At 60.2% G+C, this 25,849-nt stretch overlaps 1 protein-coding gene across 1 annotated transcript in view; it reads right to left on the bottom strand.

Moving 5' to 3' along the window:
• MARK2 (microtubule affinity regulating kinase 2) overlaps positions 1 to 25,849 on the bottom strand; it is a 40,668-nt gene that overhangs the window by 881 nt on the left and 13,938 nt on the right. Inside the window, exons 2-18 of the mRNA XM_065408335.1 lie at positions 24,759 to 24,938; positions 20,766 to 20,819; positions 14,422 to 14,470; positions 13,894 to 13,959; positions 13,700 to 13,770; positions 13,194 to 13,250; positions 12,711 to 12,947; positions 12,098 to 12,217; positions 10,754 to 10,853; positions 9,910 to 10,022; positions 9,424 to 9,556; positions 8,472 to 8,647; positions 8,131 to 8,228; positions 6,146 to 6,304; positions 4,631 to 4,882; positions 3,052 to 3,078; positions 67 to 111 (exon numbers count right to left, since the gene is read on the bottom strand). Of these exons, the coding sequence (XP_065264407.1) occupies positions 67 to 111; positions 3,052 to 3,078; positions 4,631 to 4,882; positions 6,146 to 6,304; positions 8,131 to 8,228; positions 8,472 to 8,647; positions 9,424 to 9,556; positions 9,910 to 10,022; positions 10,754 to 10,853; positions 12,098 to 12,217; positions 12,711 to 12,947; positions 13,194 to 13,250; positions 13,700 to 13,770; positions 13,894 to 13,959; positions 14,422 to 14,470; positions 20,766 to 20,819; positions 24,759 to 24,938 (1,937 nt within the window). The remainder of the gene's footprint in view (positions 1 to 66; positions 112 to 3,051; positions 3,079 to 4,630; positions 4,883 to 6,145; positions 6,305 to 8,130; positions 8,229 to 8,471; positions 8,648 to 9,423; positions 9,557 to 9,909; positions 10,023 to 10,753; positions 10,854 to 12,097; positions 12,218 to 12,710; positions 12,948 to 13,193; positions 13,251 to 13,699; positions 13,771 to 13,893; positions 13,960 to 14,421; positions 14,471 to 20,765; positions 20,820 to 24,758; positions 24,939 to 25,849) is intronic.

Here is a 25,849-nt window from a genome sequence, read left to right as displayed (position 1 = left end):
GGGTTGCCCACTCCAGATCCCATGGCTGGGGGGCCCCAGGGAGCAGGGAGGCAGCTCCGTTCTCACCTGAGGGTCTCCACTCGGTCTTTGCTCTCTGGCTCATGCGGGTTCCTCAAAAAACAGAGTGGGAGAGTTTAGTTTGGAGGGGGACGGGGAGCGAGAACGCTGACGGCCACACCCCACAACTGGGGAATGAAAATGCTGATGGCCCCACCCCCGGGGGCAGCCCCCCTCAATTGCAGGGGGACAGGAAGGGAGTCCCCCGCCTCAGCCTGGGCGTTGGCACGAGACAGCTCCCTGCATGCCCTGCTTCAGCAGCCTCACACTTGGTGGAGGGGGAGCAGTGCATGCTGGGAAAGGGTGCTGTGGAGAAAGGGTTGCTGGGAGCCCTGCTGCACTAGGAGGACTCCCAACACTAGGGCACAAGGGAGACCCAAGAGGCAGGAGAAGCCGGAACGGACGGGGTAGGACTCTGAATGCCATTGCCTCCTCTCCCCTCAGGGAAGAAAGGAGCTAAGGCCATGCTGGGGGTAAGCCTGGCGCAGGGTGTTGTATTATTGCTGGGCATCATTCAGCAGCCCCAGGACAAGCTGCCACTTGGCAGCAGTGCTCACCTCCTGTCCCCAGGCAGGGACTAGGCCAGGCTGGCATGAGTACCAGGCATTCACTGGCAGCGCCCACCCCCTGCACCGCAGAGATCGGGCCAGTTTGAGAATGGCACAGTGAGTTATGGACCTGAGAACAGAGCCCAGGAGGAGTCCTGGCACCAGCCCCCGCACGCCCCTCCCTGAGCTGAGGATAGAACCCAGGAGTCCCGGCTCCCAGCCCCCCACATGCTCCTGCTGGAGCTAGGGACAGAACCCAGGAATCCCAGCTTTCAGCCCCCCAACCCCTCCTGGAGCTCGGGATAGAACCCAGGAGTCCTGGCTCCCAACACCTCCTGCTCTAACCCACTAGGCCCCCTTGTCCCCCGGAGCCAGAGTCCATTCAGAAGCAGATCCGGGGGCAGGGACAGGTTTGGCACCTGCTGTTCCCAATAATAAAGGGGCAGAACCAGCTCAGAGCCAGGACACTACCAACCCCCCCGCTCCTTTCCCCCCAGATGTGCTTGGAGGAGAGCTGACTAGAGACCCCCTTCTCCATGGCCTTTTGGGGTGCCCCCATCTGTCACATGATGCTGCTGATCACTGTCCTCTGAGCCCACCTGCTGCGCAGCCCCTGGGCCAAGGACACAGCCTCCCAGGAGCAGGGAGAGGGGCAGGCTCCAGCCAGCAGCCAGGCAGGGGTGGGGGTGAAGGGGGGCTGGGTTGGGGGAACCCCCGCACTTTCCATCCAACTCCCACCCTGCATGCAGGAAGCAGAACCCCGGAACCCTGATCTGTGCCAAGCTCTGCTAAGGCAGCCCGAGTCCTGCCTTGCACCAACCACCCTGCCCCACTAGGGGCATCAGCGCTGCTCCCCGTTTCACCACTGCCCCACCCTCCCGCCCTTGCTTCCCCTGAGGAGGGCCCCCAGCCCACACTGCCTCATGCCCACTCTCACCCAGGGCACCACGGCCCAGCCCAAGCCCAGTCCCTGGCACCCGGGGACCAGCTGACAGCAGCACAAGTCCCAGGGGATGGGCGTCCCCACATGGCCAGGGTTCAGAGCAGCCACCTAATCCCTGCCTCAGCCATCTCCTGCTTCTCCTCGGGGGAGGGATCCCTAGGACGACACCCAGCCTGGGGCACAAACAGCGCCAGGGCCCTGATCCCAGCTCTGACAGCTAGCGAGGAAATGGCACAGAAGGGGGCACAGGAGTGGCGGGGACAGACAGAACGTAAATCCACGGCCAAATCCCAACTCTCCCCCCCAGCACAGCAGCCTGAAGCCCATCCGCTTGGCACAGCCCGCACTGCCTGGCTGGCTCCCTTTGCTGGTTACAGGGTGGTTACGGGTGCACAGTCATGCAGGGAGCCATGCAGCACAGCGCAGCCGCCTCCTCCTCATAGACTCTCAGGGCCAAGAGCAGCTAGAGTCCAGGGCTCTGCCCCAGCCCTGCCTGGGCCCCTTCATCCCGACCCACCCACTGCCCCAGTCTGCTTGTGCCCTTCCATCCTGACCTACAGCCCCCCCCCCATCCACTGCCCCAGCTCTGCCCCCCAATCCTGACCCACAGCTCCCTGCTATTCCAGCCCTGCCCCCACAGCTCTGCCAGGAGTCCTGACTCCTAGCTCCCTCTGCTCTGCCCACTGGTCTGATGCTGCCCCCAGGGCACAGGGCCTATCCTTTCTATTTTCTCATGGGAGCGACCACCGTGAGGGGGGGAGGAGCTCGTTCCCTGGTGGGGCCAAGGCGGAGGCCCCACACCAGGCTCTCCTCATGGGGAGTGGTGACAGCCCAGGCCATAGGTGGGTGGCTTGGCTGGTGAAGAGCTTGGCCATGTTTGCCAGCTGCTGTAGGGGGGACCCTGCCAACCCTGCGGATCTGAGAATGAAGCATGGAGGGGGTGCAGCTTCAAGAGCAGCCAAGCGCCCCTTGAAGCAGCCCCGGGGGACCCTGGCAGCCCCCCTAGAGCATATTCCCAGCAGGTTAGCAGGCTTGGCGAGCACCCCACGAAGCCCCGCTCCTAGTGCCACATGCACGGGGAGAGGGTTAGTCTGGGTCCGGTTAGAGATCAGAGCCCCAGCACTGCTCACCAGGGAGAGGCAGGGCCCCCTTAAAGGGACAGTGCGGCCTATCAGGCCCCGTGCCATACCACCCTGCCACCCGTGCTAGGCTATGACTGAGATGGCAGGGACTCTTCCCCCAGCCCCATGGATGCAGGGGGAATTGGAAGACTCAGAGCCAGGTGTAGGGGTGCACGCCCACAGTGGTGACCCCTCCTGAGCAGGCTGCCCTCAGGGGAGGGGATTCTAGCCAGCTCACTAGGCAAGAGGGGGCAATGCCAGGCGGGGAGATAAGCCCATTGTCCCTTTAAGCTGCTGTCGGGGCACCAGCCCAGACCCCCAGCAGACGGGGTGGGACGGGGTTAGTACGGGACGGACAGGACAAATCCGGAGAGACGCCTACCTTCTGGCAAACCTGAAAGACACATTTCTACAAAAACACAAACAGAGAAGAGAAGGGAGAACGTTGGGTGCATCACTGCGAGACCCCGGCCCATGGGGAAAGGAGAGCCATGAGGATGAGATGGTGCCACAACACGGGGCAGGGCAGCACCGCCCCTACACACCCACCCACGGCACAAGACTTTCAGCCATACCTAACCACTAGGTCCCCCTCCCCCCAGAGCTGGGAGTAGAATCCAGGAGTCCTGACCCCCAGCCCCGCCCCCCCCAACCCACTGGACCCCACTTCCCTCCCAGAGCAGGGAACAGAAGCAAGCAGCTTGTGCTGGGTGGAGTGGGGGTTAGTGCCTAAGCAGAAGGAGGGGGGGAGCTGCCACCACGAAGGGGAATGTTGGCGTCTGGGGACCCATGGCTCCTCTCCCAGGTTCCTGGAAGCAGCCAAACCTCGCCCCAGCGAGCGACAGCAGAAGGGATCAGGGTAGAGGCTGGGTTTGAGGACAGGCCTGCCCAGCTGTGAAGCTCAGAGCACTTGACCAAATTCCCCCCAGAAATCAGCCCCATTTCACTGGGGGGAATCTGCCACACAGACACAGCAGAGAGTCACCCAAGACGCCACCCCTTCCCCTCCCTGAGCTGGGAATAGAACCCCAGAGTCCTGGCTCCCAGTCCCCTCCCCCAAGCTCTAACCCACTAGAACATACCAACTCCAGGCATTTCACAAGCCCCCAGCCTTTGTGGTCTCCAGTGACCCCAGCAGCAGCCTTACAGCTGCCCTGTGGGTTCTGGGGAGCCTGGCAGCCCTGGGGCAGGGGTTAGAAGACACTCCCCTGCACCAACAAGCCCTGGGCCATCCCAGCCCAATCTCCAGCGTGGTCCTGTGCTCAGGGGCAGCTCGCCCAGCTGCTGGCCCTAGAGAGACATCTCTTCCCTTCACTCGGCATCTATTCAAAGTGCCCCCTTGTACTGGCAACGTGCCCCCACTTTATGCCCACTGCCAGTAAAGGCTCCTTTCCCACTTCTGTACCCCCCCCTTTTTGCCCTACCCTCCAGTTCTGCTGGTGCCCCTCAAACCTGATCCACAGCCCCCTGCTGTCCCAGCCCAGGGCTCCTCCCACAGCTCTGCAAGTGCCCCTCAACTCCAACCAGCAACCCCCATTATCCCGGCCCTGCCCCCCCAAACACAGCTCTGCAGTGCCCCTCCACCCTGGAGCCCCCTGCCATGGGCACATGGTGGTTTTGCGATACAGGACTTTACACAGATGCCGAGGGCAGCCTAAGCCAGATCAGAGCTGCACAACACAGAGAGCAGCAGACGACAGCGCAGAAGGGCGATGAGCCAGCTGGGAGCCCAGGGGTGCCAAGCCCAGTGCCTGGCACAGCACAATACAGTACACAGCTTGCTCTCAAGTGCCCTTGCCAGGGCTGCGCAGGGGGCTCACTGCTGCCTGCCAGCCCAGGATGCTCTGTGCCTTTCCCTGGCCTGGGGATGCAGGTATTCTAGGAGCAGGTGAGCCAACAACAGCAAAACGCCTCCCTCTCCCCCCTGCATGACAGACACACGCAGCCCCCCCTGCTCTCACCTGCGCACAAACTTGGAGGTGAACTTGCTGAAGATGCTGCCGGAGGCACCCCGGCGTCCCTGGCTGTTCCCAGAGGGTGAGGCAGGTGGTACGTTGTAGGGGAGGTTCTGCTGGTCCCGGACCTGCCGGAGCTGCCCGGCGTGGAAGGTACTGCGGCTGGAGATGCCCCGTGGGAAGTTGGTGCGTTCTGGGATGGCACTGCTGATGTTGTGGGCAGAGGGTGAAGCCCCTGGGACCCTCTGGGGGGCAGTGCTGTGGTGGGGGCAGAGATCCAGTCAGGGGGCAGTGCTGGTAGACATGCCTACCCCCCCAGTCTTCCAGTCTGCAGGGGGCATTGATTGCCAGCATCCACTCACTTCCTGACACAGGTGCCATCAGGTGCCAACCAGACACTGGGCACCTCCTCCTCTGGGGACCAGATGGATCCAAGAGACTGCTGGTGGGGTAACCTGGGGCCAGATCAGAGCTGGTGCCTCCTGGAGAGGAATGGACCTGTATCCCACTCCCCATGCCCCTAAGCAAGCCAGTTCTCCCCACCCTGGGCCCAATCAGACCTGGTGCCCCCTGGAAAGGAATGGACCTGTACCCCACTCCCCATGCCCCTAAGCAAGCCAGTTCCCCCCACTCTGGGCCACATCAGAGCTGGTTCCCATGGGAGGGGAATGATCCCATATCCCATTCCCTGGACCCCAAGCCAGCCAGTCTACACAGCACCCAGTCTAAACACCCGTGGCAGGGCTCTGGAACCTGAGCCTGGACGTCTACGCTGCTGTTTTACAGCCCTGCAGCCTGAGTCAGCTGACACAGGCCAGACACGAGTGTTTAATTGCTGTGTTGACATACGCTTAGTTATCAATATTAAGTGTAGCAGGCACAGGCAGCTACAAAAGCCACATCAGTCAAGATCCTGCCCCCCACCCTGGCCCCTCCCTGCGCAGCGCGGCTCCTTAGTGCCTGGGAGCAGAGGGGACATAGGGCACTCTCGCATGCAGGAGTGGAGGTGCCACGGAGGCCAGTTGTCCCAGGGCCTCCATCTCTGGTTCCACGAGGCCTCAGAGGGGGCTGTCCCCTGCCAGCTAGATGTGCAGCAGATGGTTATCTCCAGCAGCTGACCCCTAAGGCTCCCCTTGTGGCTGGAGCCCACAGATCAGCTGGGGTGCAGTGAGCTAGTGTGTGGGGGACCCTAGGGAGTGGCTAGCAGGGGCTATATGGAGGGAACATTAACCCAGGGCTGAGACTCCAGCCCTGCACAGGCTTCCACCAGTTCTGGCCTCAGGGGGATCATGGGATTAGCCATCCCCTCCCTGAGTGGCTGGGTGGGTCCCTGGGCAGCGCTGGCTGCAGGGATCACCTGGTGCCACCCACCATGGACAAAGATGGGGGTTGCCACATCTGCTGGGCCCCATGGCCCAGCATCCTCTTGCTCACTCACTTGCAGGCCGGGTGGCCCAGGGAGGGGTGCGCAGGAAGTGGGCGAGGAGCAGACACTAGGGGGCACCCTGCCTGCCTACTTGCCTGGGTCTCTGGGCCTCACAATTATTTTCAGTGGGGGGCAGCGTGGGCTTGTTGGGGTGCACGGAGGCAGACATGGATTTCTGGTGCTGGCGCGGGCGCGCGGAGCCCACGGCGGCGGAAGCGGAAGCCGTGGAAGCCCTGGACCCTGGAGTGGTTAAACTAGGAAACAAAAGCAGGGGAGAAGCACAGATTTAAAGGGAGGGGAGGGGGAGGGGACATGAGGCTGTATCCAGAGCTACACCTGCTCTCAGGGTCTATAGGGCTCTCCCACCCACCCTCCTCCACAGTGCTGGGACCTGAGGGGTGGCTAGATTGTTCTCTTGCACAGCCATGGGGCCAAGTAGCATCAGCTGCATTTGGCCCACTAGCCACCAGCCCGAGAGCCAAGCTTAGCTGGCCCCAGGATCAGGGAACGACTCTCGCTCTGTGCACCCTAAAAGGAAAGCCCCAGCCCATGAGCCAGCTGGCAGCTTCTGCCCTGGGGCCTGAGTGGAGCCAGTGCCCCCTAAAGGGGAAAGGCACCAGATCCCACTCCCCACCACCTTGAACCAGTCAGTCCCTGCCCTGTGGCTGGACTGGAGCCGATGCCCTCTAGAAAAGAAAGGCCTCAATAGCTCAGTCCCTTAGCCCTGCTATGGCCTCCTTGCCACATTCCCTACAGAGATTTGGGGGTAGGGGCACCCCAATTTATAGCCTTACAACTTTTCAGGAAGACCTAAGCCCACTCAGGAAGAGAAATCCCCAGCCCCCCTGTGCTGCCCTAGAGATACAGTCCCATGTTGGCAGAGACAGATCAGGGAGCAAAATATACAATATACAGCCCAGTATATGTGTATATGGGGGTGGGGGGGGAGGGACACACACTCAGATGCAGAATGGGCAAGGGGTGGGTGCTGATGAAGGTGAGGGGTAAAATAAAGGAGATGGGCAGTGGGGTGCAGGTGGGCATGGAGCCTCTCCCCCAACTGGGGTCCTGCAGCAGTGGGGGATGCTGGGTGCACAATGAATGGGAGCGGAGATGGAGCAGCAGCAATGGAAGGAATGGGGGTGTCATGCTCCAGATGGGGAACCTTTTGCTGCTCCTCAGTCTGAGCTCAGTGGGGTCTAGAAGCAGTCGGGCACCAAGAGCCCAGTCACCTGGCCTTGGAGGGGAACAGCGGGATGCGCAGAGCCCAGTCACCTGGCACTGGGGGGGCGGGGGGTCGGCAGCGGGATGCGCAGAGCCCAGTCACCTGGCACTGGTGGAGGGGGACAGCGGGATGCACAGAGCCCAGTCACCTGGCACTGGGGGAGGGGGACAGCGGGATGCACAAAGCCCAGTCACCTGGCACTGGGGGAGGGGGACAGCGGGATGCACAAAGCCCAGTCACCTGGCACTGGGGGAGGGGGACAGTGGGATGCACAATGCCCTGGCACTGGGGGTGGGGGAGAGCTGGACACGCAGAGCCCAGTCAGCAGGCGCGGGGAGGGGAGAGGGGCATGCGGAGCCGGGCACGCAGAGCCCAGAGGCTGTGGGAATGGGTAGGGTACTGGCCTAGGACTTCCCCAGCTGAACGCGCAGAGGGCAGCATGGTGTGAGCCAAACCCTGGGATGGGGACCTGGCATGACCCCCTTGCCAAATGCCCCTCCCACGCTTGCTACATCTGCGAGGGTGGCAAAATGAGCAGCAGTCCCCAGGGAGCAGCAAGTCAGCTCCCTTGGGCACTGGAAGGGGAGAGCTGCCAGCTTCTGCGTTGCCGTGCCAGGGCCCCTGCTGCCCAGGCAGGAAGCCCCCTCCACTCCTCCTCAGCCCTGGGATGCAGTGCGCTCCCTGAAGTGGGGCACCACACAGAGAAGATCGTGGTGTTGCCGAGCCCCCAGGCCCCAGCGTGGCACAGATGGGAGACAAATGCCCCGGTGGACTCCCAGTGTGGCACTCCAAGGCTCCCAGGGATGGGATGGCCCCCATCTAGCCTCCTACCCGGGACTGCCCGGGGATCCCTACCTGTCCTTGCCATTCTGTATGGAGTTCTGGCCCAAACCGGTCCGCTCCAGCATGGGGGAATTCCGGCTCCGGTTGGTGCTGGTGGAGAGGACACTGTTCTGTGGGGGGGACAGACATGGAGTGAATGGGGGCGTCTGACACCTGCTGCCCCTCACCTCATCCCAGGCCCATCCTGCACAGGGGGAAACTGAGGCACAGAGGTGAAGTGACTCACTCAACTTCACAGAGCAAGTCTGCAATCGAGCCAGGAATAGAACTCAGGAGTCCTGGCTCCCAGCTCCCCCCACCCACTAGGCCCCCCTCCCTTCCCAGAGCCAGGAACACGATGCAGGAGTCCTGACCGTGGATGGGGTGGGCGTGCTCTTCTTTCTCTCGAGCCCGGTCAGCGGGCTGGCGGGCACTTTGACGGTGCTGCTGGCCTTGCGCCCAGCCTCACGCTCCTCCTCGGGGCGCTTGTTCTCCGCGTTGTTGCTCTGGGTCTTCTTGGAGTATGAAGTGGAGGTGGGGATGGCAGGGACTGTAATGACAGCGACGGGCCTGCGGGCTGAGCATGGGCAGCGCCAGATGGACCCCACCCACTGCTGCTGCTGTCTGGCCAGCCAGGGGCCATGAGTCCCCCATGTCCCCACCACCACCCAGGCTGGCCAGGAACCATCCCACCTCAGTACTGTCCCCCAACCCCCTGCCACTACCACCCAGCCAGGGGTCTCAAGTTCTGCTTCAGTGCCCCCACCCAGCACCACTACCCGCCTGGGAACCATCCCCCTCCACTGCTACCCACCCCACTAGGCTCTGGCTCTCCCCCATCACCACAGAGGCCTGGCTGGCTGCCCTGGACATCTCCATGCCAGGAGACTAGAGCAGCTTGGTGTTCCTGCTTGCTGATGGATTCCAGCCCTCAAGGGGCGGCCCCTGCTGCTGAAAGGGGGCTGTGCTGTCACACGGCCCTGGGACCATGGCCTGAGGGAGGAGACCAGGGAGAGAGACTGCAGATCTGAGGGAAACCGCTGCCAGCCATGGCCGAGAGCAGGGCCCCCTTTCTCTAGCCCTTCCCACTAGCAGAGCTCACAGCATCAGCCGCACCGTTCACCATCAAAAGGGCTGCCTTGGGTCACATTGCTAGTCCACAGCAGAGCTGGGGATAGAACCCAGGAGACTCCCACCCTTCCCCGCTGTAACCACTAGACCCATCCCGTAGAGATAACTGCCAGACTAGCCATCAGCTTTCCTGTTTGCCCCGGCTCTGAGAGGCTCCAGGGTGGCCAGTGGGGCGCTGCCTGGGGGGCCACTTACCCTGGTCGCTGAAGCGCCGCTGCTTGGGATTGGCCGAGACGCTGCGTTGTACCTTGTGCGAGGGGGAGGGGGCGCTACTGTTGGCCAGCTCGGCCTGAGGCCTCGGCTTCAGCGTGATGTTGTCGTTGTCCAGCTGGAAGAACAGGAGACAGGCTGGGGTTTCCAGAGAGCTCCAGGGAATGGCAGGGAGCTGGGCAGGGCATAGGGTACTGCACCAGCCTTCACTGCCAAAAGCCTGCATTGGCAACAGGCTGCCACCACTGGGATGGCCAGTTCCAGGGGCTCAATCCAATCGCTGCCCAGAAAGCTCATTGTGGAATCACAAGGGTGTTAGAAAACAGCCCCTACCAGAGTCCGGGGCTGTGGGTCAAGATTGAGGGGCTGGGGGGGAGGAGGGGGAGGAGACAGCCCAGGGCTGGGATGGCAGGGGAGCAGCTGACAGAGCCGTGTGATTGCTACTGGAGCCCACCTCCCCACAGCACCCACCTCTGAGTTCTTGTATCCCAGCAGCAGGTAAGTGGCCATGACCTCGTTATACTTCTGCCCTATCAGCGACTCCTGGATCTCCTCCCGCGTGTACCCCATGGAGATCATCAGCTCTGTGGAGAAACAAACATGCCATGGTGAGGAGTCCCCAGGCACAGCCCCACACCCTGCCTGGCACAGGTTGGGCACCCGCTGCTGAGCACAGGGGGAGAGGGGTGCCCTGGCGCCGAGGTAGCCCACAGCCCCAGTCCAACTGTGCACAGCACCGTGTGACTGACGGCGTAGGTCCCCACTAAGGTGCCCCATCTGGGAGGTGTGCCCGGGTGATGGGCAGCTGGGGAGAGAGCAGGCCCAGGTGTTTGGCCTGGCTTGTTCTAGCTCCCAGCTGGCACTGACTAGCTCAGTGCTTCCCATGACAAGGCTCAAAGCACCTGCTGGCAACAACTGCCCCCTAGCAGCAGGTACTGGGGGGTGACGACACTGAGCAGAGGTCAAACAGGCACAGTAGTTTGACCCAGTGGGGAACCGCCTCTGTGACAGAGCTGGGACTGAACCCAGGCATCCTGGCTCTCAGCCCCCACTCCCCTCCCAGAGCTGGGAGCTGAACACAGGCATCCGGATTCTCAGCTCCCTCTAGTCACGAGCCCCCACTGCCTCTCCAGCAGAGCGCCTTGCACCTCTCCGTTATCTCTCGCCCCACTGCGGAGGGGGAGCAGTGTACACAGGGCAGGGGTGGGGAGCATTGAGGCCTAGGCACAGGCAGCACTGTTGGCTTGTCTGCTCTCTACACAGCCAGTTCGGGGGGGCCCAAGCTGCCATATCCCCGGGCGCTCCGGTGCCGTACCTGTCCGCCGTGGGTCCTTGTAGTCAGGGAGGGGCTCCATGTAGGGCTTCAGCTCGTCGTCCTCATGCCCCACATTCATCCAGCGGTCTTTCATGATTTGCTGCAGTGGAGAGGGGGAGTCAACAGAGGGATGGGCAGAGGACACCCGGGGATGCAACATTCACCTCGACCCCCATTGTGCAGCCATTGAAGGAACCCGCCTCCCCCAGAGTGCGTCAGGCACCCAATGGGCCCAGCACTGAGAGGGATTTGGGTCTTCCTCAGGAGCATCAAGGTACAGGCCACTGCTGGAGAGAGGATCCTAGGCCAGAGGGGCCAATGGGTCTGATTAGGGGGTGGGGAGGGGAGGGATACTGGACTGCACGGGCCCATGGGTCTGACCCAGAGTGGCAGGGACTGGGGGGATGCCAGGCTGGCTGGGACCCATGTGTCTGATCCACTGTGGAGAGGGTGGACAGATATATTGAGCTGGCTGGGCCCATGGGGAAGGAGAGAGTGTAGGGTGACCAGATGTCCCGATTTTATAGGGACAGTCCTGATTTTTGGGTCTTTTTCTTATATAGGCTCCTATTACCCCCCCACCCCCGTCCTGATTTTTCACATTTGCTGTCTGGTCACCCTAAGAGGGAGGGATATACTGAGCTGGCTGGGCCCCATGGGCCTGACCCAGAGTGGCAGGGACTGGTCCCATTGGCCTGGTGACAGGTGTATGCTGGCTTGGCTGGGCCCATTGGTTTGATTGGGGGGGAGGGGATGCTGGGTTGGCTGGGCCCATTGGTTTGATGGGGGGCAGCTGCTGTTGCTGCAGAGGGGAGGAGCACTGAGGGAGGCAGGCAGGCTCCTAGGCCATGTCTGAGCATTGCCCCCGCCCCATTCTGCCTAGGCACAGGCAGCACCGCTGGCTTATCTGCTCTCTCCACAGCCAGTTCGGGGGGGCCCAAGCTGCCATGCCCCCGGAATGAGAGAGGCTCCCCTTGGAGCCACCAGGGCAGTGGACCCCGAGTGCAGCCTTCGGAGGGGCCTTTGCCCCTGTGCTAGCTCCAGGCTGGGGAAGGGGCACTACAGAGAGATTAGAGTGCTCTGTTCCAGAGCGGGGTGGGGTGGGCCTGGCAGCAGGAACTCCCGCCTTTGCCAGGCCCTCCCACCCTCTCCACAGACTGCTCCCCACAGAGGGGGCCCACAGCGCTGAGGGCACACAACAGCTCCCAGCTCCGGTATCAAGCCAGACCCCCCGGGCCTGTGCCTAGTCTGGGAACACTCCAACTAGCGCAGTGGGAACAGCCAACTGTAGCACAGGAGACTCTGCTGGGATGCACTGGCAGGACCCCCTTGCCCTCCAATCACCTCTAAAGTGCCTCTCTTGCTAGGGTTGAGAATGAGGAATTTCTTCAGCAGGTTCTCACAGTCCGTGGACATGTAGAAGGGGATCCGGTACTTGCCCCGCAAGACCCGCTCCCGCAGTTCCTGGGGGGAAAGGAAGGGTCAGCAGGAAGCCCAGAGGGTGGGTGCACGGAGACACACGTGAGCACACACAGACGATGTCCCCACACACAAACCCCAACTCTGTTATGCAAGGAGAGGTGCGGGATGTGATTATCCTCATTAGGCAGATGGGGGAAAAACCCAACAACTTACCAGGGTCAGACAAGTCAGGGAACCAAGAACAGAATCCAGGGCTCCTAGCGCCGAGCCCCCCACGCTAACCACCAGACACTTCGCCCCTACCAGAACAGGGAACAGAACCCAGGAATCCCAGCCCTCTGCTCTACCCATTCCCTTGGTAGATCTAGGAACGGAACCAGGAGTCCTGGCTCCCACCCCTACTCGGGGTGCGCACGGTGGGTATGCAGGCTCCCAGCATGCCCAGTGCTCCCTCAGTGCACGTCGGGGGGAAAGGAGCCAGGGGCTGATTGGGGGAACCGCCGGTGGCAGAGGTGGGGGTGCCGTGCCCACTCACCTTGAGGTTCTGCCCATCGAAGGGCAACGAGCCGCTGACCAGGGTGTACAGGATGACGCCCAGGCTCCAAACGTCCACCTCGGGGCCGTCGTACTTTTTGCCCTGGAAGAGCTCGGGCGCAGCATAGGGAGGGCTCCCACAGAACGTGTCCAGCTTGTTCCCGAACGTGAACTCGTTGCTGAAGCCAAAGTCGGCGATTTTAATGTTCATGTCGGCATCGAGCAGCAGATTCTCGGCCTGCAGGGTACGAGCAACATGGCGGGGGGGGTCACTGCTGCCTGGGCATCCCTCGCAGGGTAGGGAGAGAGGACAGCCAATGGGGCTGTGAGTTGGGATGAAAAGGCATTGGCAAAACTGAGTGCGAGTCCCATGCCAGTTGAGGGGAAGGGATCAATGTAGTGGGAGCGGCACCTTGAGGAGCAGGGAGCAGATCTGAACAGGGGCTCTGGCAGCACCACGCCCTGCTGAGAGAGTGTCTCTTACCTTCAAGTCTCTATGTACAATGAACTTCTGGTGACAGTACTGCACAGCAGACACTATCTGGAAGGGAAGAGAAGATCAAGATGCAGGGGGGGTCTTCACGACAGAGCTGCCCGTGCGGGGAAAGGGACGCAATCACGCTTCACAATCCACCTATGTCCCCCTCAGCCTCACTGTACAGCTCAAAAGGACAGCTGAGCCCAGCTCCCCCACCTCAGGTGTCCACATGGTGCCCACCTTCATGGTATCTAAGCACACTGGCACCACTACAGACAGAGAGGAGAGTGCCCTCTACACAGCCGCCAAAATTTCCTGCTGCATCCCAGGGCTTCACAAGGCTAAACCCGGCTTTGGTCGGACTCTCCCTCAGCAGCCTTGGGCTTTGCTGGGGATGGCGGGGTCACTGTCAAGTGGCCTTTAGCTCAGAGGCTGGTGTGCTAATGCCCACACAACGCCCAGCACCCCTGCACCAGGGGTCAGGGCCCCGTGTCACCGGGAGCAGAACTAACCTGTCGAAATTTTGCCCTGGCTTCTTTCTCTTTCATTCTTCCATGGGCTACTAAGTAGTCGAACACCTCACCTGCAGGGAGCGACAGAGACGTTACACGGAGAAGGGTGCGGGCCTGAGCCCCCCAGAAGCCTTTGCTCTGGCTGAGGGCAGGAGGGTGTTATGGATGCCCCTCCCAGCCCGGCGGGCACCTACCCCCGCTGGCGTACTCCATGACGAGGTACAGCGTCTTCTCCGTCTCTATGACTTCAAATAATTTAACTGCAAGACACAAAACAGGGGAAAGTGGGTGTCCTAGGGGTTGTGGCAGGCTGGCTGCATCATTGGGCTGATGCTCCCCCTACTGGTGATGGCAGGAGGCTCTCGGGGCCAAACCTGGTGTAGGCACCAACCCACTCACATTAACTGGAGTTGTGCCCACTTGGGCATCCAGTGCTGGCATTAGCTGTCGTGCCTGGATCAGCGCTGGGAGCTCTCCAGGTGCCCGCGCACCGCAGCCCAGAACTGCTACAACTGCAAAGAGCATGAAATCCAGCTCACCAGGGCCTGGGTATGTGGCTCTCCAGCCCTGAGGGTAGAAGCTGTCTGGGGCATTTCACCCTCACCAGCTAGAGCCTGCCTTCCCCAGTGGGGTGGGTGGGAGCTTGCCCCTGGGCGTCCCAGCCATCCCTCTCCCAGGACGAGCGAGCCTGGGACTGGGACAAGTTGTGTGCACAGTCTCACCTATGTTGGGATGATTCAAAACCTTCATTATTCGCACTTCCCGGAAGAGCTGGAATAAAGCAGAGATGAGAGCACACAGCTGGGGTTAAACAGCAAGGGGAGCCCAACAGTACGAGGCCAGCGTATCCCAAAGGCCCAGACCCCTACTCTAGGGGTCACTGCACAGAGCCAGGACCCTTGAGATCAGGCTGGAGTGGGGTGGCCAGCCCAAATAGCCACACACCCCCATAGGCCCATCTGCCTGTCAATAGCTGAGGATCTCAGAGCACTGTCATAGGAGGCAAAACTGACTTGCCCAAGGCCACAAAGGCAGAGCAGGGACTGGAACCCAGGAGTCCTGCCTCCCTTCCCCAGTGCCAGGGTTCAGCTCCTAGGGGAGGCTGCTGCACTGCAGAAGGGTCTGAAAGCTACCTTGGAAACGGGAAGCAGAGGGACAATGCCCCCCTAACAGGGCTGCTGAGCGGCTTAGCATGTGTTTGGACAACACAGCAATTCTGTTAAGTGGGAGCGCGTTACCCCTCCCCTGGGGTCAGGTCGGAATCCCCCCCCCGCTCCCCCCAGATTACAGATCTTGTTACTGTAATCCATTAATTAACAAAGCAATCCGCTTGTGTGTAACCAGCTGGGGTAATCGGGCACCAAGACTGAGCCTCCTGCCGCCTTGGCTGGGCTAGGTGGACGCGCACACAACAGGAGAGACACCAGAGCACCTCACACAATTATGCTAATAATCCCTGGCTCTTCTATAGTGCTGCCCATCCGCAGAGCTCAAAGTGCTTTACAAAGACGGTCGGTATCACTATCCCTATTTTACATATGTGGAAACTGAGGCACAGAGGTCACAGCAGAGCTAGGACTAGAACCCAGAAGTTCTGAGTTGTAGGTTAGTGCTGTAGCCACTAGGCCACCCTGCCTCAAAGTTACTGTGACATAGGAGGGTCTCAGCTGCTTAATTCAGAAGGGAAGGGTTCACATTACCTCCTGCCATGCAGAGCAGAGGTACACTAACTCTCTCACCTTCAGGCGGCTGGTCATGGGCAGGCGTCTGCAACGTGTCTCCCCCCCATAAAAGAGAGAGAGAGAACCCAGCACAAGCAATTAACCACCGGAGATTGAGCTTGGACTGGAAATGGAGTTGTCTCAGGGGATGCCACTTCATCCAGCACCTTCTGCCACAGAGGAGCCCAGAGCTGCCCCGGGGCAATGCTGATGAAATGCAGCCACCTCTGGTGTGGAGTGAGTCAGCTGCCAGCACAGGATTTTGGGGCCTGATCTCTCTTGTGATGGGAAGCGCGGTGCAGAGTAGACAGGGCCTTTGTGGGTGATGCCCCTGCATGTCAGCATGTGAACACTGGCTCCCTGAAGCATCTGGCTCTGTGGGTGAGCATCAGGTCATGCTGAGCTGCTCCTCTGTGTACCATCAAGGGCTCAAGGGGAAACTGTCTGGGCAGTGCTCCAGGGGCTGAGAGTGGGAGCAGGTGTGGGTCTGAGGGGTTGGCTCCTCTGTATCCTGTCTTGAGCCAGGGCATTGCTACCTTTTGCTGAGGGTGGGGTGGGGCTTGAGGAGCTGTGTCTGCCGGGGAGCCCCACGGCAGATATCCCATGGAGGGAAGGGGCTGGAGTTGCCCCCTTGCCTTGCACAACCCACAGGGGCAGCATTGCCATGCTGGCATCTGCCCGAGTCCTGACCCAGGTGGGTGGGGCCACAGAGGAAGCATTGGGATGGGCCCCAAGCTGAGGCCAGGCCGCAAGGCCCCCCGGGGTCTGGGATTTGCCTGGATATCTGTCAGGCTTCGGAGGGGGCCATGCTTTAGATGCTGCCAGCCTATGGGGTATGCTTGGGCTGAGTGCCCAGCCTAGCAGGAGAGCGGGAGTGGTCGGGATGTGGGGCTGTCTCCCCCCTTCCACACACAGCTTCCCTCCACCCCCTCAGCTCTGCCTTGGGCTGACCCCCCTTCTCCACTTAGCTATCCCCCCAAGGCTCTGCCCGGGGGCTGAGCCCTTGTCCACACATGGGCCCCAGCGCTGTTCTCCCAGCTATCTCTCGGGAAACAATGCCAAGTGTCTGACTAACACTTGCCTTGTTACCAAGGCAACGAGCCACAGACAACCCAGAGCTTTCTCCTCCATTCCTTCCCTTCACGTCTTGGCTTGCAGGGACGCCCACTCGGCATCTTCCATGCCCCTGCTCACTCAGCTTCCCTGTGTGTGGGGAAGTAAGGGGGGAGAGCTTTTCCTTTCCAGGAGGATCTGTGAGTTGGGCTAATTTGAGGTCAGTCTCTGGATTCTCAGGCCTTTGCTCAACTTCCTGCGTGACACGGCTAGGTGGACGCGGTCCACTTGCAGGCCATGGGAAAGCAGGCACCCTTGCCCCTTCCTCAGGGGGCCTGCCGCCAGCTACAAACCCTCCCGAACAGGGGAACTGCCTTCCAGCATACAGCACATGGTCCTACACGGGGCAGGAGAACACTGCACTGGTGCCTCTGACATTGGCAAGGAGGGCCCAGGGCAGGGCTCCAGGCACATTGGCCGTGGGTCCGTGAGAGCTGCTGCAGGGACTGTGTTCTGGCCATCGGAGCAGTCAGGGCGCCTGTGACAAGCTTCATGCTCTGGAAAGGAAGTGGAAGCTAAAGGAGAGAGCAGGGGACTGATGAATTTTGGGTCTGTACCTCAGTTTCCCCCTGGGGGGCGAGGGGGATACCTTCCGGCCAGGGAAGAACCCTGAGGCTTTCAGGATGCCATGCTGAGTGCTACCCTGCTCCTGGGCACAAACCTGGCAGCATGCACCCAGGTCCTGCTGCAGTGGGCAGGTGCCCTGGGGCCGGGGAACAAAGTGAGGCCCCATCCCAGGCCCTGTTTTCTGCATCACAGCTTCCCTTTGGCGACTGGCGGGGACGTGACAGAGTGATTTCCAGGAGAACCCTCCCTCCCTCCCGCAGCTGGTAGCGCAGACGCATCCCGCCCCCTTCCCCGAGTCCCAAAACCACAGCAATTAAACGGTCTATGGGCTCCCTAATGACCATACATGGGAGAGAGCTATAAATACCTCCCCAGCAAACATCTGGAGACTGAGCCAAATTGAAAACTGGCAGCCAGATGTTCAGACGCCACAGCTGCTTGCACAGAGTCAGTCAGTCCAGCAGCTGGACTGTTAGCTCCTAGTCAGGTGCCCTTCGATTCATTTGATCCACAAATGCCCCACAATGGTGCGAGTATGGTCAGGTGTGAAACTGAGGAGCTGTCTACTTGGGTTCCTACCCAGACAGGATGCAGTGACATGTATCTCCCCCCTTGCCCTGAAGAATCCTCAACAGCTTCCCAGATGGTCCACTGAGCTGAGAACACACTGCTCCCAGAGATCTGCGCTGGCTCCCGGCTAGCCGAGAACACACTGCTCCCAGAGATCTGCGCTGGCTCCCGGCTAGCCCGGGACACCGGTGAGCCGAGAACACACTGCTCCCAGAGATCTGCGCTGGCTCCCGGCTAGCCCGGGACACCGGTGAGCTGAGAACACACTGCTCCCAGAGATCTGCGCTCGCTCCTGGATAGCCCAGGACACAGGTGATCTAGAACACACTGCTCCCCGCTCCCCAGAGAGCGGTGCTCGCTCCCAGCTAATCTGGGCCACAGGTGAGCCAGTGCTCACTAGATCTTGGTCACCCACTGAGCTGCAGGCTAAGACAGCAGCAAGCCTCTTTGTAGGCATTATTCCCTAACGTCCTGCTCTTGGAAGGGGCTCTATTGAGGCTTTACAGCAAAAGGCTTTTCCTCCAGCAACCATCTGTCATCCCCACCTCCATCTGGGGCTGGGGTACAGCCAAGGATTTAGGGATAGCTTGGGCTAAACAGCGCAGAGAGAAACAGGAGGGGATCAGCTCCGCTCTCCACTCATAGCCACAGGGATGCCTCCACCAGCCATTGTGGAGACTCTAAGTGGATGAAATGGTGCAAACCTCATTGGGACTAGTCAGCGAGGGCATCCCTTCTGTGCTGGCTCGCGAGCCTGGACAGAGCCTTCCAGCAGGACAAGGCACGTCTCTCTTCAGAGCTCCAGAGAAAAGCAGTCAGGGCACCAAAAGGCATAGGTGCATGCCCTGATACTGCACCAGAAGCCCCATGCGTTACCCACTATGCCACAATGCTCTTCCCATAGGAGAGCTCCCCTCTGTACATCCCATAAGCCACTTCTCAACACACAGCTGCTCCCCAGGGTCAGGCATGAGGCTTTGTGCTTAGACTATAACCTCTCTGGGGCAGGGACTGTGTCCATCATGAGTTTGTACGGTGCCTGGCGCAGTAGGGCTCTGACCTACCAGAGTCCCCTACAGGACACCATAGTAAACAATAAGGCAGTGAGCTGCTGGGCTGGTGAGAAACCCCCAGGAAAGAGAGCTCCAGCATCCCCTCCAGCCTCAGCTCCACCCCAACAGGGCTGAGGCCGGGCCCAGTGCACCAAACTGCCTTGTGACTTGGAAGCACACTGGGCAGGGAGGGGTTAAACGAAGCGCTGGCACCCATGCAGGAGGCCCAGGGCTGAGCTCACCCTCACCCACTAGACACCCCCTCCCCAGGATGTGCCCAAAGCAGAGCCCAGAGCCTACGAGCTGGAGAGGCTGATTCTGGAGGTGGGCGCAGCTCTGTGCTGGTTGCCAGGGATGCGACGGTTGCTATGGCTGGCTTTAGAATGGGGGGGAGGGATTCCTCTGCAGGGTGCTCTGGCTTCCTGGGGGAAGGCGCCACATGCTTATGCCTTGAGCTGGAGAATCCGGGGACCAACGTTCATAGGGGCAGGAGATGGCAGGGATCACTCCTCCACAGCTGGCCAGGTGCATTATGGGGCAGCACACAGCTCACCTGGGCCACATGCCTGGTCTCACATGGCAGGAGGCTGGGGGGTGGCTGGAAAGCTCCTGAGCACACGTCTCCCAGCTCCCTTTATTCAAGCCTGGCTGGGGAAAGCCTCCGCTGTACCTAGGGCTGGCATTCCTCTGGCAACAGGGCCCATCCAGCGAGGGGCTCCGCATCCTCCACTCCAGCGGGACCCAGCCCATGGCAGGGGGCTTGGTATAACCAGAGGTGGTGCTGGGAAGTGGAATGAAGGCCTGATGAAGATAAGGGAGACCTACATCTCGGTGGGGAGGGACACACCAGGGGGTAGTGGGGGTCACTGAGGTAAGGTGGCTCCAGGAGATGCATCCTGACATGGGGGGAAATGGGATAGAAGAGGCCTCATGGTTCAGGCCCCACGCCAGTCCCTCCCTGGGTGTTCACATGCCCTGAAAGCTGCAGCGGCTGCCAGCTCAGCCGCTTTGCTCAGGCTCTGTTGACAAGGCTGCATCAGCGGCTGCCAAGCCATGCAGGGCTGCTGGTGTCAGGCTCTGAGTCAAACAGGACATGGAGTAGTCTGGGCACAGAGTGCTGCACCTCCCACATGGCCTTCTGGTGACCCATGCGGGCGGAGGACTGGCGACAGCCTTGGCCATTTGGAGCCCGACTCCTGCAGGAGCTGGGGGTTATCTGCCGAGCAGGCAAGAGGAGCAGTCACACCCCAGAGCACACTGAAGGGATCCGCTGGCATGGGCTCCCTGCCCCACTCACTTCCCACAAGCAGAGCTGTATTCCTTTTGGGGAGGGGGGGGGGAGGAGGAACAACAGGCACAGGGTCAAGCTCCCGGGGCGGGACATTCTGTGCCCATGGACATTCACACCCCCCCACACCACTCTAGGGACCCCATTAATGACACATCATGACCCCCTGGCGCCATGGCAAGGCTGACTGACCTCCAGCCCTCAGCAGGATGGAGCATTGGGTGCTCCATTGCTTAGCTTTGACCTCATGGGGCACAGCTCTGTGGCGTCACACAGCCAGTACTTCACGAAGGTAGGCAACATGTAGTCTCTCCCATTCTACTTAGGCAGAGCAGGTCGGAGCTGGAAGTAAAACCCAGGAGTCCTGGCTCCCAGCCACCCCCCTGTAACCCACTAGACCCCATTCCCGTCCCAGAGCTGGGGACAGAACCCAGGAGCCCTAGCTCCCAAGTCCAATAGTTAGAGCAGAAGCACAACACACCCTGCCAGTAATGCTGGCAAACTGAACCCTTGGAACTTGGTTGTGCTATCCCAGGGACCCCCCACGCTCCCAATCCCCCATGCAGGCAGGTGGTTGGACAGTGCAGGGCTCAGAACACAGCACGAGCAGCTGGGCAGAGAATTTACTCTGTTTAATTCAGAGCAACACCATGACAGTGAAGGTGGTGCTAGGGGGGGGAGGCAGTACTTAGAGCACCTCCTGCTGTCAGGGAGCTATGCCCACAGTCTGAACATAGCAGAGGCAGGGCCCTTACCTTCTGCAGGCTTGATGAGTTAAGCTGCGTCTTGTCAATGATTTTCACAGCCACCTGGATGGGGAGAGAGAGGAGCTCAGTTATCTCTCCCATAGTGTTGGACAAGCTGGAGCAGAACATGCCCGAGGGAGAATCCTAGGCAGGTGCAAACAAGGATGGAGGCCCCGACAATCCTCAGGCTGGCTGTTCGCTGCTGCCTCTGCCGCCCCGGTTAACGACAATGCGTCTCTGTTCCGCCGAGCTCCCCAGCGGGCCCAGCATAGGGTTGGCAGCAGGCCAGCGGGCAATTTACAGCCTTGGGAAAACTCAGATTATAGGCCAGTGTGTGTCAGACCGACTGTGGGGGCGGTTCTTCATCCTGTCTCGAGGACTTGAACCAATCGGGTGCGAAGCAGTGACTGTGTCACACTGCAACACGTGGCAGGTTCCTGGAGTCGGACAGGGAACCTGCAGTGAACGGTGTTCAACTTGGATCCTTTTGAGAGAGCCAAATGAAGAGCCCAGACCTGCTGGCTAATCTCACAGGTGGCAGAGAGCTAGCACAGCAGCAGGTTCCGCGAGCAGCGTGCGGCAGAGCGCTCCAAAGAGGCTAGCGAGCTGGGCTGGGATTAGCCGGCTTGGGCCAGTAACCCACAACAGGGGGATGGCACTCAGTGAGGATGGTGGGGAAGGTATTTCCACCTTCCCTCAGGTACCCAAGCTTGGCTCTCACTGCTTGACAGGCCCTTGTTGCCCCACCTATCACTCCTGCCAAGGCTTTGTCCACATACACACTCCCCAACTTGCACTCATCCCCTGCGTGGAGCCTTAGATCCATTTAGAAATGGCTGAAGCTAGATCACTCTAAGGCAACCTGGTGCATACATAAGCACTGAGACAGAACCCCCACCACCACCCCCAAGACCCAGTAGGACCAGGAAAGGCAAGACACGTGGAAGAGTTTCAGCAGGTATCACCCTCGATCATGATGCTAATCTGGAGTCCTGGGCCTTGGCAGAGGACAGATGTTGTTCAAACACTTCCTCATGGGCACTAAGCCCTATGACTTCTAAAGTCTTTACAGCAAACACACCACTGGCTACGAGCTGGCCAGTGCGAGCCACTGACTACAGCAGCTCCACTGCAAGCCAGCATGTCAGGAAAATACAAGTCTCCCAAAAGGGAGCTATAGCTCCCTGAGCCCCATTGAACTATGATCCAGCGAAGGGACAGCCAGCTACCACTTCAGCCAACCAGGACCCCCAGGGTAATGCAATCCCCCTTTTCCTCCAGCAAACCTACCCCAACACTTCATCCTCCCTTGGATCCTAAACCCTCTGCTGCGTGCAAAGCAGGGAGGAATAGCTTGCTGCCTCCTCTCCCCACCCCCCTCACAGCCAGGGACACACACAATAGCAGAGCCTCAGTGCAGCTGTAAAAACCCAGCTAGCCTAGCAGCACCACAGCCCGCAGCTCTGCCAGGCCCCTTTAACTCTTCCCCGAGACCAGAGTTCAGTGGAGACACTGAAGGGGCTGGAGGGGTTAGGTGGAGAGCCAACAGGCTAAGCCAGGGCTGGACAGGGGCAACAGTTGTTTGAGCACGGGTGTTGAAGGGCATTATGGCAAAGGGAAAGAGGGTCAAATGATGGGTCAGATGTGAGGGGGTTAAAACAGACCAAAGAAGAGGCTAAAACCTGCTGGGAGCCAGATCTGTTGGGCTGTGAAACTCTCCCAGGGGACGTAGTGGGAGCCCCGTGGATCAGGACACTTAGACAAGGCATTGGGGACGATCCTGCGCTGACTCCCAGGGATGGATGTGGCTCACAAGGGGGATCCCAGCTAGGTCTCACAGCACTGACCTGCAGTGCTGACCTGGATCAATCCCTCCCACCAGTCTGGACAGGGGTTAATGCTGGGAGGCAGCATGTGCTGAAGTAGGACAGAGGGAGGGCTCTTCAGAGCCAGGGGAGCACGCCTTCCTGGCTTCCACGCTTGCACTTGGGCCCATCAATCAGAATGAGAAAACCCCTCCTCTTCCTGCAGTCCCCCCTCCAGGAACTATTCTCCCTTCCCCCAGTGGAAGCCCCTTAGTGCCCCTCACACAGACCCTACTCTGGTAGCTGGAAGGGGCAGGTAAGCTAGGCTGGTGTTAACTGAGCACCAAACCCAGTGCTCTGGGCTGCAGCATAGGCAGGGGCAGGCTGCAAACACAGATGCCCTCCAAGGGCAGCCTCAGCAGTGACAATGCTACAAGAGCTGTTGGGAAACAGGCGCAGGCTTCAGGCTGGAGATAACCGGCTTCTTCAGCCTGTGCAAACACCAGGGCCCTGTGAACAAACCGGTATTTCCACACTGCCGCCAAGGCTTATTTACAGCCTACAGAGCTGGGGGGCGGGGAAAGGACGCTCACCCAACGCCCTGGCCCTGCCGCTGAGCCCATGGGAAACTGAATCCAGCTGATCCACCACTTCTCTGGTATTTCACACCCTCCTGGGAGTCTGAAGAGGAAAATGCCCCCATCTGACTGGCTGCCCTTTCCTCTTCCCGCCATCCTGAAGAGGGGCAGCCAAGCAGAGCTGCTGTATGAGGGGCGGGGGGAGGGGGGGGGAAGCAGAACCACCCATGAGCTGCTGGGTTCTGTTTGCTACCTATCCTGGGAAAAACATGGTGGGACGGGGCCTGCTCTGTTCCTGTGAAAAATACACGTGTGCCCAACCAACGAACACCCACACACCTCCCCAAAGAAGAGGAAACAATGGCACCTGCCCTGGCTCCTGGTGTGGAGCGCTGCCTGGCTGAGCTGCTCTCGGGGGCGGGGCCCCAGCCTCTCAAGGAGCCAAGAGCTCCTTGGATCACTCTCCAGTTTGTTCGCCCCACTCTGCCCCTTCAGCAGTGCAGCCTGCAGGGCCTGTCCTAGAGGGGCGGGATGGGAAAGCCAAGCAGACGCAAGACTGGGTTCTTCCACCCTCCCGCAGCCCTTCGGAGCACAGCAGGATTCTAGCACATTCCTACAAGCACACAAGGCTTTAAGGCAGTGGGATAAACCTGCCTGGCCCCTGGTTAGGATTCAGGGCTGCCTCTCTAATGGCCCAAGCGGCTGCAGCAGAGCCACGTGCTGAGGTGCATCTGTTGCCATCTGCTCCGGGGAGTGGGAGCCTGGGCTGGGAGCCTGGCAGCTTGGCAACGAACGGTACTTGGCATTTCCGAGTGCACACGCTTGTTCTGGGTTGGAGGCCTTGCAAAGCGCTCCAAGCAGGAGGGAGCACAACATGGTGGCTCAAGTGCAGGGCTGAGAGGGTACGTCTACACTGCAGTTAGCCACCCTTGGCTGGCCTGTGCCAGCTGACTTAGCTTGGGCTAATAAGCTGATTAAATGCAGTGTAGATGTTCGGGCTCTGACCTCTGGGACCCTCCCATCCCACAGAGAGCCCAGACTATAGCCTGAGTCTGAACGTCTACACCGCAATTAAACAGCCCCTTAGGCTGAGCCCTGCATGGGCCAGCTGCGGGTTTTTAACTGCAGTGTAGACATACCGGTGAGTCAGGAGACCCAGGTTCTGCCTCCCCTGGTACTTCAGCCAACCCATTTGCCAGAGGGGGCAACCCCCCCACCCCAGATGTGGCACAGACTCTGCACGGCAGCACATCAGACCCTGGAGAAAGGCCCCTGGGGCTTTTACAAAGAAGGAAATGGAAGCAGAGATGGAAGGGACTTGCCCAGGGTCACACAGTAGCAAGGCCAGATGCTGAGATTCCCCTTGGCTCTAGCCACTAGGCTTGGGGTCATAACAAAATAGTCAACAGAGGGGACCAAGCCTTAGAGAGATTGTCACATGGACACTCCATCATCGCAAAGCACATCCCCCTCCCCATTGAGCCCCATCCCCCGGCAACACCGCCCTGGCCTGGGAACATCTGCCCTGGCCTCTATCCTGCATCCCAGCCTGTGGGCTTGGCCTCACACCCTTTCCATTTAGGTGCTGCTCCCCCTCCTCCCTACCTGACAGATCTCACCTCTTTCCCCGTCAGGACGTGGCGCGCCAACTTGACCTTGGCGAAGTTGCCCTTGCCGATGGTCTTGAGCAAGCGGTAGTTCCCAATGTGCGGCTGCTCATCGGTGGAGGTGGCAGAGTTGCGGCCCCGCAGCATGTTGGATTTGCTGCTGGCCTTGGACTCTGTGTGGCCCAGCGCCGGCTGTGGAGACAAACATACACAACTTAGGCTAGGGAAAGCCACCAGAGGGTCATGCGCTTCCTCCCACCATCCCCTTGTGCTCAGCCCCAGTGCCGAACTGAGGCTCGGTGTCCCCACCCCGGCGTGCTCTGCGGGGCCCACTCTGGTATTCAGCTTCTCACCCTGACCGGCGGGATAGAGCCCTCAGGAGACGGGTTAAACCTTTTTGGGCCCTGCCTATGCTCCAGCAAGCGTTGCCCAGCCCCTTCTTCACTGCAGGGGTGGGGATCAGCCACCGCTGCCCAGCCTCACTGGGTTTGAGCCCCAATTCCACTGGCCTCGTCTCCACTCCATGCACATGTCAGGCTATGCCATGATGCATTGGGAGGGGACTCCCTTCCTGATCTCTACTGGGAACCAGGCAGTGCCCTGAAGCATGAGATGTGAAGACCCTTGCCCCAGCATGTGTTAACTAGGAAGTGGCCCCAAATTCATTCAGGCCCTTTTAAAAGGGATGCACTACGGGATTCAGCATAGGAGGGGGTGAAAGCCAAGCCCAAATGCAAGGTCACCAGGGATCATGAGGAACGACATGCTACTAACCCCTCACCCACCTGCACACAGAGACCACGGCAAACACACCAGTCAATCTGGTTGGCTGGCAGTAGCCTCAACACGCCTGAAGCGCAGGTCCAGCCCACACTTGCCTGAGAGGAAAGGGATCAACAGATTTCATTGCCACTAGAGCCCACCTAGGATTTGGCTGGGGCTGCTGTATGCCCTCTTGCTAGAAAGCATTTCACACTGCTTTGTGGAGGAGCAGGAGCCAGATGGAAAGAGCAGCATTCTCCTGCAGTCATGGGACACAGATGGGGCAGGGACACCCCTCCACTAGGTAGAACAACCCTGCAAACCCCCAAGTGCAGTCCTCC

Source organism: Emys orbicularis, chromosome 7 (assembly GCF_028017835.1).
Source record: "Emys orbicularis isolate rEmyOrb1 chromosome 7, rEmyOrb1.hap1, whole genome shotgun sequence".
Taxonomy (NCBI): domain Eukaryota; kingdom Metazoa; phylum Chordata; order Testudines; family Emydidae; genus Emys; species Emys orbicularis.
Note: the sequence above shows the minus strand (reverse complement) of the source record. Positions and strands in the feature narration are given on the sequence as shown.